This window comes from Rana temporaria, chromosome 3 (assembly GCF_905171775.1).
Source record: "Rana temporaria chromosome 3, aRanTem1.1, whole genome shotgun sequence".
NCBI lineage: Eukaryota > Metazoa > Chordata > Amphibia > Anura > Ranidae > Rana > Rana temporaria.
This window is the reverse complement of record NC_053491.1, coordinates 479,182,570-479,200,219: the sequence shown is the minus strand read 5'-3', so window position 1 is coordinate 479,200,219 and position 17,650 is coordinate 479,182,570. Positions and strand designations below refer to the sequence as shown.

The following is a 17,650-nucleotide window of genomic DNA, read 5'->3' as shown; positions in this document are numbered from 1 at the left end:
TAAGAGAACATGTTTTATTTTTCAGCAACCATTGACATAAAAAAAAAAAAATGTACAGAATTATCATTACAAAGCAGATATTTACAATAATTACAGCGCACAGCGGAGGGAGATCTCATACCGTCCACTTCAGACACCTGAAAAAGAAAAACACACAAACCGCGATCAGTCAGGATGAAAACACCAAGCATGGAATATTCAGGAAGGAGATGATAGGAGGAGAGAAGTCACCTGGTCTCCTGATGGGTGCCCAGACACTTGACGCAGCAATACCGCGCTCCGCACGACACGCAGCAATAATTGGAGGGAAATCCGCACACAGTACAGAAATGGCGCTGGGGGAAGCTGGATGAAGCCGCACAGGCCGTCAGGTAATTGGGTCCTTCACTTGTGCTCAGATTCTGGAACAAGGAAAGAAGAAAGAAAAAATATCAATTCTCCTCCTGCGGGGTGACACATATATAGAAGGGGATAGGAGTCTATTCTCCTCCTGCAGGGTGACACATATAGAAGGGGATAGGAGTCTGTTCTCCTCCTGCAGGGGGACACATATAGGAGATAGGAGTCTGTTCTCCTCCTGCAGGGTGACACCTATAGAAGGGGATAGGAGTCTGTTCTCCTCCTGCAGGGTGACACCTATAGAAGGGGATAGGAGTCTGTTCTCCTCCTGCAGGGTGACACATATAGAAGGGGATAGGAGTCTGTTCTCCTCCTGCAGGGGGACACATATAGGAGATAGGAGTCTGTTCTCCTCCTGCAGGGTGACACCTATAGAAGGGGATAGGAGTCTGTTCTCCTCCTGCAGGGTGACACATATAGAAGGAGATAGGAGTCTGTTCTCCTCCTGCAGGGTGACACATATAGAAGGGGATAGGAGTCTATTCTCCTCCTGCGGGGTGACACATATAGAAGGAGATAGGAGTCTGTTCTCCTTCTGCAGGGTGACACCTATAGAAGGGGATAGGAGTCTGTTCTCCTCCTGCAGGGTGACACATATAGAAGGGGATAGGAGTCTGTTCTCCTCCTGCAGGGTGACACATATAGAAGGGGATAGGAGTCTGTTCTCCTCCTGCAGGGTGACACATATAGAAGGGGATAGGAGTCTGTTCTCCTCCTGCAGGGTGACACATATAGAAGGGGATATGAGTCTGTTCTCCTCCTGCAGGGTGACACATATAGAAGGGGATAGGAGTCTGTTCTCCTCCTGCAGGGTGACACATATAGAAGGGGGTAGAAGTCTGTCCTCCTCCTGCAGGGTGACACATATAGAAGAAGATAGGAGTTTGTTCTCCTCCTGCAGGGTGACACATATAGAAGGAGATAGGAGTCTGTTCTCCTCCTGCAGGGTGATACATATAGAAGGAGATAGGAGTCTGTTCTCCTCCTGCAGGGTGATACATATAGAAGGAGATATGAGTCTGTTTTCCTCCTGCCGGGTGACACATATAGAAGGGGATAGGAGTCTGGTCTCCTCCTGCAGGGTGACACATATAGAAGGGGATAGGAGTCTGTTCTCCTCCTGCAGGGTGACACATATAGAAGGGGATAGGAGTCTGTTCTCCTCCTGCAGGGTGACACATATAGAAGGGGATAGGAGTCTGTTCTCCTCCTGCAGGGTGACACATATAGAAGGGGATATGAGTCTGTTCTCCTCCTGCAGGGTGACACATATAGAAGGGGATAGGAGTCTGTTCTCCTCCTGAAGGGTGACACATATAGAAGGGGATATGAGTCTGTTCTCCTCCTGCAGGGTGACACATATATAGGGGGTTGGAGTCTGTTCTCCTCCTGCAGGGTGACACATATAGAAGGGGATAGGAGTCTGTTCTCCTCCTGCAGGGTGACACATATAGAAGGGGATATGAGTCTGTTCTCCTCCTGCAGGGTGACACATATAGAAGGGGATATGAGTCTGTTCTCCTCCTGCAGGGTGACACATATAGAAGGGGATATGAGTCTGTTCTCCTCCTGCAGGGTGACACATATAGAAGGGGATATGAGTCTGTTCTCCTCCTGCAGGGTGACACATATAGAAGGGGATAGGAGACTGTTCTCCTCCTGCAGGGTGACACATATAGAGAGAGATATGGGTCTGTTCTCCTCCTGCAGGGTGACACATATAGAAGGGGATATGAGTCTGTTCTCCTCCTGCAGGGTGACACATATAGAAGGGGATAGGAGACTGTTCTCCTCCTGCAGGGTGACACATATAGAAAGAGATATGGGTCTGTTCTCCTCCTGCAGGGTGACACATATAGAAGGGGATAGGAGTCTGTTCTCCTCCTGCAGGGTGACACATATAGAAGGAGATAGGAGTCTGTTCTCCTCCTGCAGGGTGACACGTATAGAGGGGGATAGGAGTCTGTTCTCCTCCTGCAGGGTGACACGTATAGAGGGGGATAGGAGTCTGTTCTCCTCCTGCAGGGGGACACATATAAAAGGGGATAGGAGTCTGTTCTCCTCCTGCAGGGTGACACATATAGAAAGAGATATTAATTATTCCCCACCCCCCCCATGGATGACACATACACTGACCTGTTCCTCCAGAAGAGCCTGGAAATTCTTCCGGAATCGCAGCTTAAAATGATCTCCTCGCGTTTTCTTCCTTTTCTTGCCTGACACAAACCAAAAAAAAAACAATCCAACATCAGGAAGATTTGTAGTGGATAGCACTTTCACCTAGCAGCAAACGGGTCGCTGGTTCGAATCCCGACCACGACACCATCTGCCTGGAGTTTGCATGTACTCCCTGTGCCTGCGCGGGTTTCCTCTGGGTACTCCGATTTCCTCCTACACTCTAAAAACATACTGGTAAGTTAATTGGCTCCCGTCTAAATTGGCCCTAGTCAAGCGCGTCGGGTCCCTTAGGGGTAAAACCGCGCTACATCAAGATACCTCTCAACTCAACATGCAGTTTCCCTGATCATTTTTTTTTTAAATACTTCAAGAGCCTGTACCCAGCTCAGGGAACCAGAGTGTTACTGATATCTATATCGATCAAGGCTTCTGCAAGGGAAAGACAAGGACACGCCTCCTGTGGGTGTGTTTGGGAACTGCCCTCCTGCATCAAAAGACTTCCAACAGGAGGGACCGGAGCATTTACAGGGAGACATCACAAGGCTTACATCTTCTATTCTGAATGGAGTGAACCCCTCAGATCAGGGGGTCTCAAACTGGTGGCCCTCCAGCTGTTGCAAAACTACAAGTCCCATCATGCCTCTGCCTGTGAGAGTCATGCTTGTAACTGTCAGCCTTGCAATGCCTCATGGGACTTGTAGTTTCGCAACAGCTGGAGGGCCGCCAGTTTGAGACCCCCTTGCCTAGTGTCTTAGAGCATTGGTTCTCAACCTGTGGCCCTCCAGCTGTTGTGAAACTACAAGTCCCATCACGCCTTTTACCTTTGGGAGTCATGCTTGTACCTGTAATCCTTGCAATGCCTCATGGGACTTGTAGTTCCGCAACAGCTGGAGGGCTGCCAGTTTGAGTGCCTTAGAGTGTAGCTACTTATTTTATTATCTCCTTCCCTGAACCCCACCAGTCTTACTCACACTCCTCATTCAGTCCCATAAAGAGGCCACGCTCCCTTGTATGTGTCATTACCTCCTGGGTGTGTCCCCGCCATGTTTCCCGGCCTCCCAAGTCCAGCACAGTGGCTGTTGCTGGGGGTTCTTAGTAATTTTAATGCCGTCAGGATTGGAATCTGGATACATTGTTACATCTGATAATCCTTCCCTGATAACCAACAGATCTACAATGTATCATTATCACCAATGAGAGTCCATCGCTATTTCTCCCACAATGCACCATACCAGGGGACGACCACCTACCGGTCTCTGTGTCGTCATCGAACTGCGGGAGGCGCTTGAGCTGCGGCAGGTTGGCGTGGGGGTCATCCTGGAAATTGTCCTTTTCCAAAGCTTCCAGCTGACGGTTGAGGCGGCGCTGGCGGGTGGCGGAGTCCAACACCCGCCTCTGGGAGGGGTCATTGGAGCGCACTGAAAATGCAGAGGGTAGAAAGTATTAATACTCCATGTTAATGTATTACATGACATTATTCTGGGTGTCACAGCCCCGCCCCTTCTTCATTTTGGGTGTCACAGCCCTGCCCCTTCACTGCCTTGATAAATATTATTCTGGGTGTCACAGGCCCACCCTTTCTTATTGCCCAGGTAACATCATTCTGGATGTCACAGCCCCGCCCCTTCTTCATTGCCCAGGTAACATCATTCTGGGTGTCATGGCCCGCCCCTTCTTCATTGTCCAGGTAACCCCATTCTGGGTGTCACAGCCCCGCCCCTTCTTCATTGTCCAGGTAACCTCATTCTGGGTGTCACAGCCCTGCCCCCTCACTGCCTTGATAAATATTATTCTGGGTGTCACAGCCCCGCCCTTTCTAATTGCCCAGGTAACATCATTCTGGGTGTCACAGCCCCGCCCCTTCTTCATTGTGCAGGTAACCTCATTCTGGGTGTCACAGCCCCGCCCCTTCACTTCCTTGATAAATATTACACTGGGTGTCACAGCCCCGCCCCTTCTTCATTGCCCAGGTAACATCATTCTGGGTGTCACAGCCCCGCCCTTTCTTATTGCCCAGGTAACCTCATTCTGGGTGTCACAGCCCCGCCCCTTTTTCATTGTCCAGGTAACCTCATTCTGGGTGTCACAGTCCTGCCCCTTCTTCATTGTCCAGGTAACCTCATTTTAGGTGTCACAGCCCTGCCCCTTCACTGCCTTGATAAATATTATTCTGGGTGTCACAGGCCCGCCCCTTCTTCATTGCCCAGGTAACATCATTCTGGGTGTCATGGCCCCGCCCCTTCATCATTGTCTAGATAACCTCCTTCTGGGTGCCCCGCCCCTTCTTCATTGTCCAGGTAACCTCATTCTGGGTGTCACAGCCCTGCCCCCTCACTGCCTTGATAAATATTATTCTGGGTGTCACAGCCCCGCCCCTTCTTCATTGTCCAGATAACCTCATTCTGGGTGTCACAGCCCCGCCCTTTCTTATTGCACAGGTAACCTCATTCGGTGTATCACAGCCCCGCCCCTTCTTTATTGTCCAGGTAACCTCATTCTGGGTGTCACAGACCCGCCCCTTTACTGCCTTGCCCCACGTATTGTTTACGAGCGGATTTCTGTATGATGGTGTGTACAGCCACCATACAGAAATCCCCGGGCAGACATGTACGGTGAAAACGGTCCGGCGGACCGGTTTCATCGTACATGTTTGCTCGTCTGTACGCGGCCTTACAGGGCAGGTCCACTCTTACAGGGCAGATCCACTTATACAGGGCAGGTCCACTCTTAGAGGACAGGTCCGCTCTTACAGGGCAGATCCACTCTTACAGGACAGCTCCACCCTTAGAGGACAGGTCCACTCTTACAGGGCAGATCCACTCTTACAGGACAGCTCCACCCTTAGAGGACAGGTCCACTCTTACAGGGCAGATCCACACTTACAGGACAGGTCCACCCTTAGAGGACAGGTCCGCTCTTACAGGGCAGATCCACTCTTACAGGGCAGGTCCACTCTTACAGGACAGGTCCGCTCTTACAGGGCAGATCCACTCTTACAGGGCAGGTCCACTCTTACAGGGCAGATCCACTTATACAGGGCAGGTCCACTCTTACAGGGCAGGTCCACTCTTACAGGTCCACTCTTACAGGGCAGGTCCACTCTTACAGGGCAGATCCACTTATACAGGGCAGGTCCACTCTTACAGGGCAGGTCCACTTATACAGGGCAGGTCCACTCTTAGAGGACAGGTCCGCTCTTACAGGACAGCTCCACCCTTAGAGGACAGGTCCACTCTTACAGGGCAGATCCACTCTTACAGGACAGGTCCACCCTTAGAGGACAGGTCCGCTCTTACAGGGCAGATCCACTCTTACAGGGCAGGTCCACTCTTACAGGACAGGTCCGCTCTTACAGGGCAGATCCACTCTTACAGGGCAGGTCCACTCTTACAGGGCAGGTCCACTCTTACAGGGCAGGTCCACTCTTACAGGGCAGGTCCACTCTTACAGGAACAGGTCCACTCTTACAGGGCAGGTCCACTCTTACAGGGCAGGTCCACTCTTACAGGGCAGGTCCACTCTTACAGGGCAGGTCCACTCTTACAGGGCAGGTCCACTCTTACAGGGCAGGTCCACTCTTACAGGACAGGTCAGGTCCACTCTTACAGGACAGGTCAGGTCCACTCTTACAGGGCAGGTCCACTCTTACAGGGCAGGTCCACTCTTACAGGAACAGGCCCACTCTTACAGGAACAGGCCCGCTCTTACAGGAACAGGCCCGCTCTTACAGGAACAGGCCCGCTCTTACAGGAACAGGCCCGCTCTTACAGGAACAGGCCCGCTCTTACAGGACAGGTCTACTCTTACAGGAACAGGCCCGCTCTTACAGAAACAGGCCCGCTCTTACAGGACAGGTCCGCTCTTACAGGACAGGTCCGCTCTTACAGAAACAGGCCCGCTCTTACAGGACAGGTCCGCTCTTACAGGAACAGGCCCGCTCTTACAGGGCAGATCCACTTATACAGGGCAGGTCCACCCTTAGAGGACAGGTCCACTCTTACAGGAACAGGCCTGCTCTTACAGGGCAGGCCCGCTCTTACAGGAACAGGCCCGCTCTTACAGGAACAGGCCCGCTCTTACAGGAACAGGCCCGCTCTTACAGGAACAGGCCCGCTCTTACAGGAACAGGCCCACTCTTACAGGACAGGTCCACTCTTACAGGACAGGTCAGGTCCACTCTTACAGGACAGGTCAGGTCCACTCTTACAGGACAGGTCAGGTCCACTCTTACAGGACAGGTCAGGTCTACTCTTACAGGACAGGTCAGGTCCACTCTTACAGGACAGGTCAGGTCCACTCTTACAGGACAGGTCAGGTCTACTCTTACAGGACAGGTCAGGTCTACTCTTACAGGGCAGGTCAGGTCTACTCTTACAGGACAGGTCAGGTCTACTCTTACAGGGCAGGTCAGGTCTACTCTTACAGGGCAGGTCAGGTCTACTCTTACAGGGCAGGTCCACTCTTACAGGACAGGTCAGGTCTACTCTTACAGGACAGGTCAGGTCCACTCTTACAGGACAGGTCAGGTCCACTCTTACAGGGCAGGTCAGGTCTACTCTTACAGGGCAGGTCCACTCTTACAGGACAGGTCAGGTCTACTCTTACAGGACAGGTCAGGTCCACTCTTACAGGTCAGGTCTACTCTTACAGGTCAGGTCCACTCTTACAGGACAGGTCTACTCTTACAGGTCAGGTCCACTCTTACAGGACAGGTCAGGTCCACTCTTACAGGGCAGGTCAGGTCTACTCTTACAGGACAGGTCAGGTCCACTCTTACAGGGCAGGTCAGGTCTACTCTTACAGGGCAGGTCAGGTCTACTCTTACAGGGCAGGTCCACTCTTACAGGACAGGTCAGGTCTACTCTTACAGGACAGGTCAGGTCCACTCTTACAGGACAGGTCAGGTCCACTCTTACAGGGCAGGTCAGGTCTACCCTTACAGGGCAGGTCCACTCTTACAGGACAGGTCAGGTCTACTCTTACAGGACAGGTCAGGTCCACTCTTACAGGTCAGGTCTACTCTTACAGGACAGGTCAGGTCTACTCTTACAGGACAGGTCAGGTCCACTCTTACAGGGCAGGTCAGGTCTACTCTTACAGGACAGGTCAGGTCCACTCTTACAGGGCAGGTCAGGTCTACTCTTACAGGGCAGGTCAGGTCTACTCTTACAGGGCAGGTCCACTCTTACAGGACAGGTCAGGTCTACTCTTACAGGACAGGTCAGGTCCACTCTTACAGGACAGGTCAGGTCCACTCTTACAGGGCAGGTCAGGTCTACTCTTACAGGGCAGGTCCACTCTTACAGGACAGGTCAGGTCTACTCTTACAGGACAGGTCAGGTCCACTCTTACAGGTCAGGTCTACTCTTACAGGTCAGGTCCACTCTTACAGGACAGGTCTACTCTTACAGGTCAGGTCCACTCTTACAGGACAGGTCTACTCTTACAGGACAGGTCTACTCTTACAGGGCAGATCCACTTATACAGGGCAGGTCCACTCTTACAGGAACAGGTCCACTCTTACAGGAACAGGTCCACTCTTACAGGAACAGGTCCACTCTTACAGGGCAGGTCCACTCTTACAGGGCAGGTCCACTCTTACAGGGCAGGTCCACTCTTACAGGAACAGGTCCACTCTTACAGGGCAGGTCCACTCTTACAGGGCAGGTCCACTCTTACAGGGCAGGTCCACTCTTACAGGGCAGGTCCACTCTTACAGGGCAGGTCAGGTCCACTCTTACAGGACAGGTCAGGTCCACTCTTACAGGGCAGGTCCACTCTTACAGGGCAGGTCCACTCTTACAGGAACAGGCCCACTCTTACAGGAACAGGCCCGCTCTTACAGGAACAGGCCCGCTCTTACAGGAACAGGCCCGCTCTTACAGGAACAGGCCCGCTCTTACAGGACAGGTCTACTCTTACAGGAACAGGCCCGCTCTTACAGAAACAGGCCCGCTCTTACAGGACAGGTCCGCTCTTACAGGACAGGTCCGCTCTTACAGAAACAGGCCCGCTCTTACAGGACAGGTCCGCTCTTACAGGAACAGGCCCGCTCTTACAGGGCAGATCCACTTATACAGGGCAGGTCCACCCTTAGAGGACAGGTCCACTCTTACAGGAACAGGCCTGCTCTTACAGGGCAGGCCCGCTCTTACAGGAACAGGCCCGCTCTTACAGGAACAGGCCCGCTCTTACAGGAACAGGCCCGCTCTTACAGGAACAGGCCCGCTCTTACAGGAACAGGCCCACTCTTACAGGACAGGTCCACTCTTACAGGACAGGTCAGGTCCACTCTTACAGGACAGGTCAGGTCTACTCTTACAGGACAGGTCAGGTCCACTCTTACAGGACAGGTCAGGTCCACTCTTACAGGACAGGTCAGGTCCACTCTTACAGGACAGGTCAGGTCTACTCTTACAGGACAGGTCAGGTCTACTCTTACAGGACAGGTCAGGTCTACTCTTACAGGGCAGGTCAGGTCTACTCTTACAGGACAGGTCAGGTCTACTCTTACAGGACAGGTCAGGTCTACTCTTACAGGACAGGTCAGGTCCACTCTTACAGGGCAGGTCAGGTCCACTCTTACAGGACAGGTCAGGTCCACTCTTACAGGGCAGGTCAGGTCTACTCTTACAGGGCAGGTCAGGTCTACTCTTACAGGGCAGGTCCACTCTTACAGGACAGGTCAGGTCTACTCTTACAGGACAGGTCAGGTCCACTCTTACAGGACAGGTCAGGTCCACTCTTACAGGGCAGGTCAGGTCTACTCTTACAGGGCAGGTCCACTCTTACAGGACAGGTCAGGTCTACTCTTACAGGACAGGTCAGGTCCACTCTTACAGGTCAGGTCTACTCTTACAGGTCAGGTCCACTCTTACAGGACAGGTCTACTCTTACAGGGCAGGTCTACTCTTACAGGTCAGGTCCACTCTTACAGGTCAGGTCCACTCTTACAGGTCAGGTCCACTCTTACAGGACAGGTCCACTCTTACAGGACAGGTCCACTCTTACAGGTCAGGTCCACTCTTACAGGTCAGGTCCACTCTTACAGGTCAGGTCCACTCTTACAGGGCAGGTCCACCCTTAGAGGGCTGGTCCACCCTTAGAGGGCAGGTCCACTCTTACAGGACAGGTCAGGTCCACTCTTACAGGACAGGTCAGGTCTACTCTTACAGGGCAGGTCCACTCTTACAGGACAGGTCCACTCTTACAGGTCAGGTCCACTCTTACAGGGCAGGTCCACCCTTAGAGGGCTGGTCCACCCTTAGAGGGCAGGTCCACTCTTACAGGACAGGTCAGGTCCACTCTTACAGGACAGGTCAGGTCTACTCTTACAGGGCAGGTCCACTCTTACAGGACAGGTCCACTCTTACAGGTCAGGTCCACCCTTACAGGGCAGGTCCACTCTTACAGGGCAGGTCAGGTCTACTCTTACAGGGCAGGTCCACTCTTACAGGACAGGTCCACTCTTACAGGTCAGGTCCACCCTTACAGGGCAGGTCCACTCTTACAGGGCAGGTCCACTCTTACAGGGCAGACCCACTATTAAGGCTAGGTTCACACTGCTGCAAATTAAAAATCGCGGTAAAAATCGCGATTTTACCGCAATTTTGCCGCGATTTCGGCTGCGATTTAAATCGTGGCCCAAAATCGCAAAAAGTAGTACAGGAACTACTTTTTGAAATCGGTGCAGCGCCGCACATGCGGCGTCGCACCAATAAGGACAGTGCCATTGCCGACAATTGCCGCCGATTTGAGATGCGATTTGACATGTGAAATCGCATCTCAAATCGTACCCAGTGTGAACCTGGGCTTATAAGGACAGATCCACTCTTACAGGACAGGTCCAAGTTAAAAGGACAGGTCCACTCTTCAAAGACAGGACCACATTTAAGGACAGGTCTAAGTTAAAGCGGGGGTTCACCCTTAGAGGGCACTTTTCCCCCTTAGATGGATGCTCGTTTTGTCTAGGGGAATCGGCTATTTGTTTTAAAATATGAGCATTACTTACCCGTTTACGAGATGCATCCTCTCCGCCGCTTCCGGGTATGGGCTGCGGGAATGGGCGTTCCTTCTTGATTGACAGTCTTCCGAGAGGCTTCCGACGGTCGCATCCATCGCGTCACGATTTTCCGAAAGAAGCCGAACGTCGGTGCGCAGGCGCAGTATACAGCCGCACCGACGTTCGGCTTCTTTCGGCTACGAGTGACGCGATGGATGCGACCGTCGGAAGACTGTCAATCAAGAAGGAACGCCCGCTCCCGAAGACCCATACCCGGAAGCGACGGAAGAAGATGCATCTCGAAAACGGGTAAGTACGGATCATATTTTAATACAAATAGCCGATTCCCCTAGACCGAACGAGCAGGAAGCTAAGGGGAGAAAAAAAAATAATTTAGAAATGGGTGAACTCCCGCTTTAAGGGAGAGGTCCACTCTTACAGGACAGGTCCACGTTAACTTTAAGAGTGGACCTGCCCCTTAACATGGACCCGTCCTTTAATGTGGACCTGTCCTTTAAAGAGGTTGTGAAGCTCCCTGTAGGAGGTGTAAATATTTCCTAAACGTGCGCCATTCAGGAGATATTCACTCTATACGGTCCTGATGACGTCACCTGCGCATGCGCTGTGAAGGAACGTCCTTTTCTTCAGACGAATGTGCCGTGATTGTCAATCACACATGTGGAGTCCGTGGCCCCCGGGAAGGAAGACGGGTGAAGATGGATGCGGGGACATGGCGGGCTTCGAACCGCAGGTAAGTGCCACTGCTTTCGTCACATACGGCGACACATCAGATTGGGCTACCCGCTGGAGTGCGCATGCGCGCCGCCGCCATATGCGTCCCAACACTTTGGCGGAAGCTAAATTCTCATCGAAAAGCAATTACTAAAACGTTCACAGATTCCTTTCAGCTAAATTCTCTGTCACTTTTGTAAAAGTGTTGGAACGCCTATGGCGGCGTCGCGCATGCGCACTCCAGGGGAGTAGCCAAATGTTATGGGTCGCCATATGTGACGGAGCACCATACAATGGGCTAGTATGCCATGCACACAAGCCCATTATGTCTTTACTTTGCAGGGAAGGAAAAACCCACTTCCTATGGACCTGTCCTTTAAAAATGTTAATAATTCCCCCCTCCCCCCTCACAGGATCCACAGACATGACCCCTCCCCCCACGCTCAGCGCCCCGCCCATTCCCAACACTCGGAATGAGAGGGGGTGTGGCCCAGCATAGCGCTGGGGTGGAGACTGTGCGATCACGTGACGGTGGCCGCCGAAAAAAATAAGCACTCACCGGAGTGTTTCTTGTCCAGCATATTAGCGAGTCCCGCGATCTGCCCCGTACAGCCGACGACACTGCGCACGCTCCGGGAAGGGGGTGGGCCAATGAATGAGGGTAGAAAACGCGTGCGCAGAAAAGAAAATGGGCGACGCCTGTTGAACGACGCATGCGCGGGGCCGCGAATCCGACACTGCGCCTGTGCCAGGCCACTGGTTGGCGGAAGTTGGCGCGCCCCGGCCGCCATCTTGCTACACCCCTCACTCGTCCACACAGAAAGGACATCTTGTTACACCCACTGGAGTCAGGAATTTCACACACCGATTTGTATACACAGTAAACTGAGCGGCAAACTTTTATTGTATAACACGGCGGTGGCCATCTTGCTTTTGTCTCACAGCAGCTCTAACTGGGAAGGGGAAACGGCTTTCCCAGCCAACACGTCAAATTCCTATACTCCCCCCCCCGCTATAAGTGGACTCTGCTGCCCCCGAGCGGCCGAAAAGCAGATGGTTGGCTGCAGCGTTAAACAATGAGAGGCCGAGGAGTTTGCCAACCAGCGCGCGGTTTCGGGCGGTCACTTCCGCCAACCAGCGGCTTGACGCATGCGCAGTGTAAATTTTCACACTTTTTAAAGGTAAAGCACTAAAGTTTGTGGCCCAGATTCACAACCGAGATACGACGGCGTATCTCTGCGTTGCGCCGTCATATCTATGCGCCTGATTACGCATAGATATCTGTTAGATCCAACAGGCGTGAGTCTCTTACGCCGTCGGATCGTAACTGCATTTTTACGCTGGCCGCTAGGGGCGTGTACGCTGATTTACGCGTCAAAATATGTAAATTAGCTAGATACGTAAATTCCCGAACGCAGTACAGATACGCCGTTTACGTTAGGCTTTTCCCGGCGTATAGTTGCCCCTGCTATATGGTGGCGTACCAATGTTAAGTATGGCCATCGTTCCATCGTCGAAATTTGAAAAAGTTACGTCGTTTGCGTAAGTCGTCCGTGAATGGAGCTGGATGTCATTTACGTTCACGTCGAAACCAATGACATCCTTGCGGCGTACTTTGGAGCAATGCACACTGGGAAATTCCACGGACGGCGCATGTGCCGTTCGTGAAAAACGTCAATCACGTCGGGTCACAGAAGATTTACATAAAATACGCCCCCCGGATCCAAATTTGAATTAGGCGGGCTTACGCCGGCCGATTTACGCTACGCCGCCGCAACTTACGGAGCAAGTGCTTTGAGAATACAACACTTGCCCGTCTAAGTTGCGGAGGCGTAACGTAAATCAGATACGTTACGCCCGCACAAAGTTACGCGAACGTACGAGAATCTGGCCCTCTCTTTTTTAACCACTTCTTCCCTACCAGGCCTATTCTGCCACTTCTTGTAAAAATCATCATTTTTTTTTACTAGAAAACTACTCAGAACCTCCAAACATTATATATATGTTTTTTTTAGCAGACACCCTAGGGGATAAAACGGCGGTCATTGCAACTTTTTATCTCACACGTTATTTGCGCAATCATTTTTCAAACGCCTTTTTGTTTTGGAAAAAAAAAAAAAACTGTTTTGTGAATTAAAAAATAACAAAACAGTAAAGTTAGCCCAATTTTTTTTTTGTATACTGTGAAAGATGATGTTACGCCGAGTAAATATATACCTAACGTGTCACGCTTTAAAAATTGCGCACGCTCGTGGATTGGTGCCAAACTCCGGTGCTTAAATATCTCTATAGGCGATGCTTTAATTTTTTTTTTTAGAGTTACAGAGGAGGTCTAGGGCTAGAATTGTTGCTGGCGCTCTAACGCACGTGGCGATACCTCACATGTGTGGTTTGAACGGCGTTTACATATGTGGGCGGGACTTACGTGCGCGTTCCCTTCTGAGCGCGAGCTACCGGGGACAGGGGCGTTTTAATTTTTTTTTTATATATATTTTTTATTTTACTTTACTTTATTTTTACACTTTTTTTTTTTTTTTTTGATCACTTTTATTCCTATTACAAGGAATGTAAACATCCCTTGTAATCGTAATCAGTGTGACAGGTCCTCTTTATGGAGAGAGGCGGGGTCAATAAGACTCCACATCTCTCCTCCAGGCTGGAAAGCATGAAATCAGTGAAAAAACAATCACTCGCCCAGATTCAAGTAGAATTGCGCGATATTTGCGGGGGAGCAGGGCAACGATTTTGCCCTGCGCCCCCGCAAATATTTTGCGCTGCCCTCGATCCACGGAGCAGTAGCTCCGTGAATTGCAAAGGGAGCGCTGGCAAATTTACGCCGGGGGCGGGAATCATTTAAATTAGGTGCGCTCCCGCGCCGAGCGTACAGCGCATGCTCCGTCGGGAAACTTTCCCGACGTGCATTGCGGCAAATGACGTCGCAAACGCTGTGAAATTCAAATTTCACGGCGCGGGAAGGCCGGCTATCCTTTAGCATTGGCTGCCCCTACTATTAGAAGGGGCAGCCTTGCGCTAAAGTTGCCGCACGGAAACTCCGTACCTGGCTTGCGCGGGGCCCGCGCAAGCTTGTGAATCAGTGGTAGTATGCAATTTGCATACTATACACTGATACACAATGGGAGCGCCCCCTAGCGGCACACGCAAGAATGCAGCCTAAAATCTGCGAGGCATAAGAGCCTTATACCGCGCAGATTTTAGGCTGCAGCCGGTGTAACGAGGTTCCTGAATCAGGAGCACTCGTTACACCGGAGCAAGTAAGCACTTGCGCTGCGTAACCTATGGTTGCGCGGGCGCAAGTGCTTCTTGAATCTGGGCCACTGATCTCATGCGGACAGCCACGATTGCGGGTTTCTTTACTTCCGGGTACCTGGGCGTGACGTCATAACGTCGCGCCCGGGCCTCCGGCGGTCATAGAGATGACTGGTGACCATCTGGTCCCCGGAAATCTCTATGCTCTTCATTTGGCGGCGGCCAATTAGTTCTCCGGTCCTCCGATGGCACGGGAGAGCCCGGAGAAGCACCGGATGGCGGCGGGAGGGGGGGGGATTGGCCCCTCCCGCTGCCTATAAGAACGATCAACCGGCACTATGATCGGTCTTATGGTGCGCAGAATCGCCGCCTGAAAACAAGGATATCTGTACGATGCCTGTAGCCACACCCATCATTCAGATATCACCGCACAAAGTACAGGACGTCATATGACATCCTACGGTACGGAAGAGGTTAATGATATCAATATTTATTCTGATAAAAGAATGACGGAAGCCATTTTCTTTTTCCCTTCACACGCTCTGAGACACGTTTAGCGCGTCGCAGACCTCATTCGCACCTAGCGTATTCGAAAACGCAATTTTTTTTAGGGCATTCTTTCTTCTGCGCGACACGCGTAGGGAGGGCGGGCCGCTGATTTCAATGGGCGACAAAGTAGCTCACGGAGATTTTTGACACGTTCTGGTTTCCACCGGGTTTTTTTTTTTTTTTTTTACCGCATTTGCTCGCTGCGTCTGGGGCGCCGTCAACAATTAAATGGCGTTGCATGTTTTTTTTTTTTTTGCACATTTTTCGTGATTTAAAAAAAAAAAAAACATGAATGTTTTAAAATCTTTTAAATTTCAGTAAAATGACCCCTCCCCCCGGTGATCCTGCCATAATAGTCCTGTGTAGTATATATAGAGGTGGGGGTGATGGGAGTAGTAGTCCTGTGTAGTATATATAGAGGTGGGGGATGATGGGAGTAGTAGTCCTGTGTAGTATATATAGAGGTGGGGTGATGGGAGTAGTAGTCCTGTGTATTATATATAGAGGTGGGAATGATGGGAGTAGTAGTCCTGTGTAGTATATAGAGGTGGGGTGATGGGAGTAGTAGTCCTGTGTAGTATATATAGAGGTGGGAATGATGGGAGTAGTAGTCCTGTGTAGTATATATAGAGGTGGGAATGATGGGAGTAGTAGTCCTGTGTAGTATATATAGAGGTGGGGGTGATGGGAGTAGTAGTCCTGTGTAGTATATATAGAGGTGGGAATGATGGGAGTAGTAGTCCTGTGTAGTATATATAGAGGTGGGGTGATGGGAGTAGTAGTCCTGTGTAGTATATATAGAGGTGGGGGTGATGGGAGTAGTAGTCCTGTGTAGTATATATAGAGGTGGGGTGATGGGAGTAGTAGTCCTGTGTAGTATATATAGAGGTGGGGGTGATGGGGGTAGTAGTCCTGTGTAGTATATATAGAGGTGGGGTGATGGGAGTAGTAGTCCTGTGTAGTATATATAGAGGTGGGGGTGATGGGAGTAGTAGTCCTGTGTAGTATATATAGAGGTGGGGTGATGGGAGTAGTAGTCCTGTGTAGTATATATGGAGGTGGGGGTGATGGGAGTAGTAGTCCTGTGTAGTATATATAGAGGTGGGGTGATGGGAGTAGTAGTCCTGTGTAGTATATATAGAGGTGGGGTGATGGGAGTAGTAGTCCTGTGTAGTATATATAGAGGTGGGGTGATGGGAGTAGTAGTCCTGTGTAGTATATATGGAGGTGGGATGATGGGAGTAGTAGTCCTGTGTAGTATATATAGAGGTGGGGTGATGGGGGTAGTAGTCCTGTGTAGTATATATAAAGGTGGGGGGTGATGGGAGTAGTAGTCCTGTGTAGTATATATAGAGGTGGGGGTGATGGGAGTAGTAGTCCTGTGTAGTATATATAGAGGTGGGGTGATGGGAGTAGTAGTCCTGTGTAGTATATATAGAGGTGGGGGTGATGGGAGTAGTAGTCCTGTGTAGTATATATAGAGGTGGGGATGATGGGGGTAGTAGTCCTGTGTGGTATATATAGAGGTTGGGGTGATGGGGGTAGTAGTCCTGTGTAGTATATATAGAGGTGGGGGGGTGATGGGAGTAGTAGTCCTGTTAAGTATATATAGAGGTGGGGTGATGGGATTAGTAGTCCTGTGTAGTATATATAGAGGTGGGGTGATGGGAGTAGTAGTCCTGTGTAGTATATATAGAGGTGGGGGTGATGGGAGTAGTAGTCCTGTGTAGTATATATAGAGATGGGAGTGATAGGAGTAGTAGTCCTGTGTACTATATATAGAGGTGGGGGTGATAGGAGTAGTAGTCCTGTGTAGTATATATAGAGATGGGAGTGATGGGAGTAGTAGTCCTGTGTAGTATATATAGAGGTGGGGGTGATGGGAGTAGTAGTCCTGTGTAGTATATATAGAGGTGGGGTGATGGGATTAGTAGTCCTGTGTAGTATATATAGAGGTGGGGTGATGGGAGTAGTAGTCCTGTGTAGTATATATAGAGGTGGGGTGATGGGAGTAGTAGTCCTGTGTAGTATATATAGAGATGGGAGTAGTAGTCCTGTGTAGTATATATAGAGGTGGGATGATGGGAGTAGTAGTCCTGTGTAGTATATAGAGGTGGGGTGATGGGGGTAGTAGTCCTGTGTAGTATATATAGAGGTGGGGTGATGGGAGTAGTAGTCCTGTGTAGTATATATAGAGGTGGGGTGATGGGAGTAGTAGTCCTGTGTAGTATATATAGAGGTGGGGGATGATGGGAGTAGTAGTCCTGTGTAGTATATATAGAGGTGGGGTGATGGGATTAGTAGTCCTGTGTAGTATATATAGAGGTGGGGGTGATGGGAGTAGTAGTCCTGTGTAGTATATATAGAGGTGGGGGTGATGGGAGTAGTAGTCCTGTGTAGTATATATAGAGGTGGGGTGATGGGAGTAGTAGTCCTGTGTAGTATATATAGAGGTGGGGGATGATGGGAGTAGTAGTCCTGTGTACTATATATAGAGGTGGGAATGATGGGAGTAGTAGTCCT

The 17,650-nt window shown here is 50.7% G+C and overlaps 1 protein-coding gene across 2 annotated transcripts; it reads right to left on the bottom strand.

The window, feature by feature from the left end:
- Positions 1-11,975, bottom strand: ZNHIT1 (zinc finger HIT-type containing 1). 2 transcript variants are annotated; one of them, XM_040346967.1, is made up of 5 exons: positions 11,871-11,975; positions 3,828-3,995; positions 2,530-2,615; positions 232-401; positions 1-137 (listed from the first exon to the last, which is right to left on the bottom strand). In XM_040346967.1, the coding sequence occupies exons 1-5, from the start codon at positions 11,890-11,892 to the stop codon at positions 116-118; spliced, it is 468 nt and encodes a 155-aa protein (XP_040202901.1). In that variant the 5' UTR covers positions 11,893-11,975; the 3' UTR covers positions 1-115. The 2 variants fall into 2 exon arrangements, with proteins under 2 accessions (XP_040202901.1, XP_040202902.1); XM_040346968.1 differs by having other exon boundaries at positions 2,536-2,615.
- Between the last annotated feature and the right edge of the window lie 5,675 nt (positions 11,976-17,650).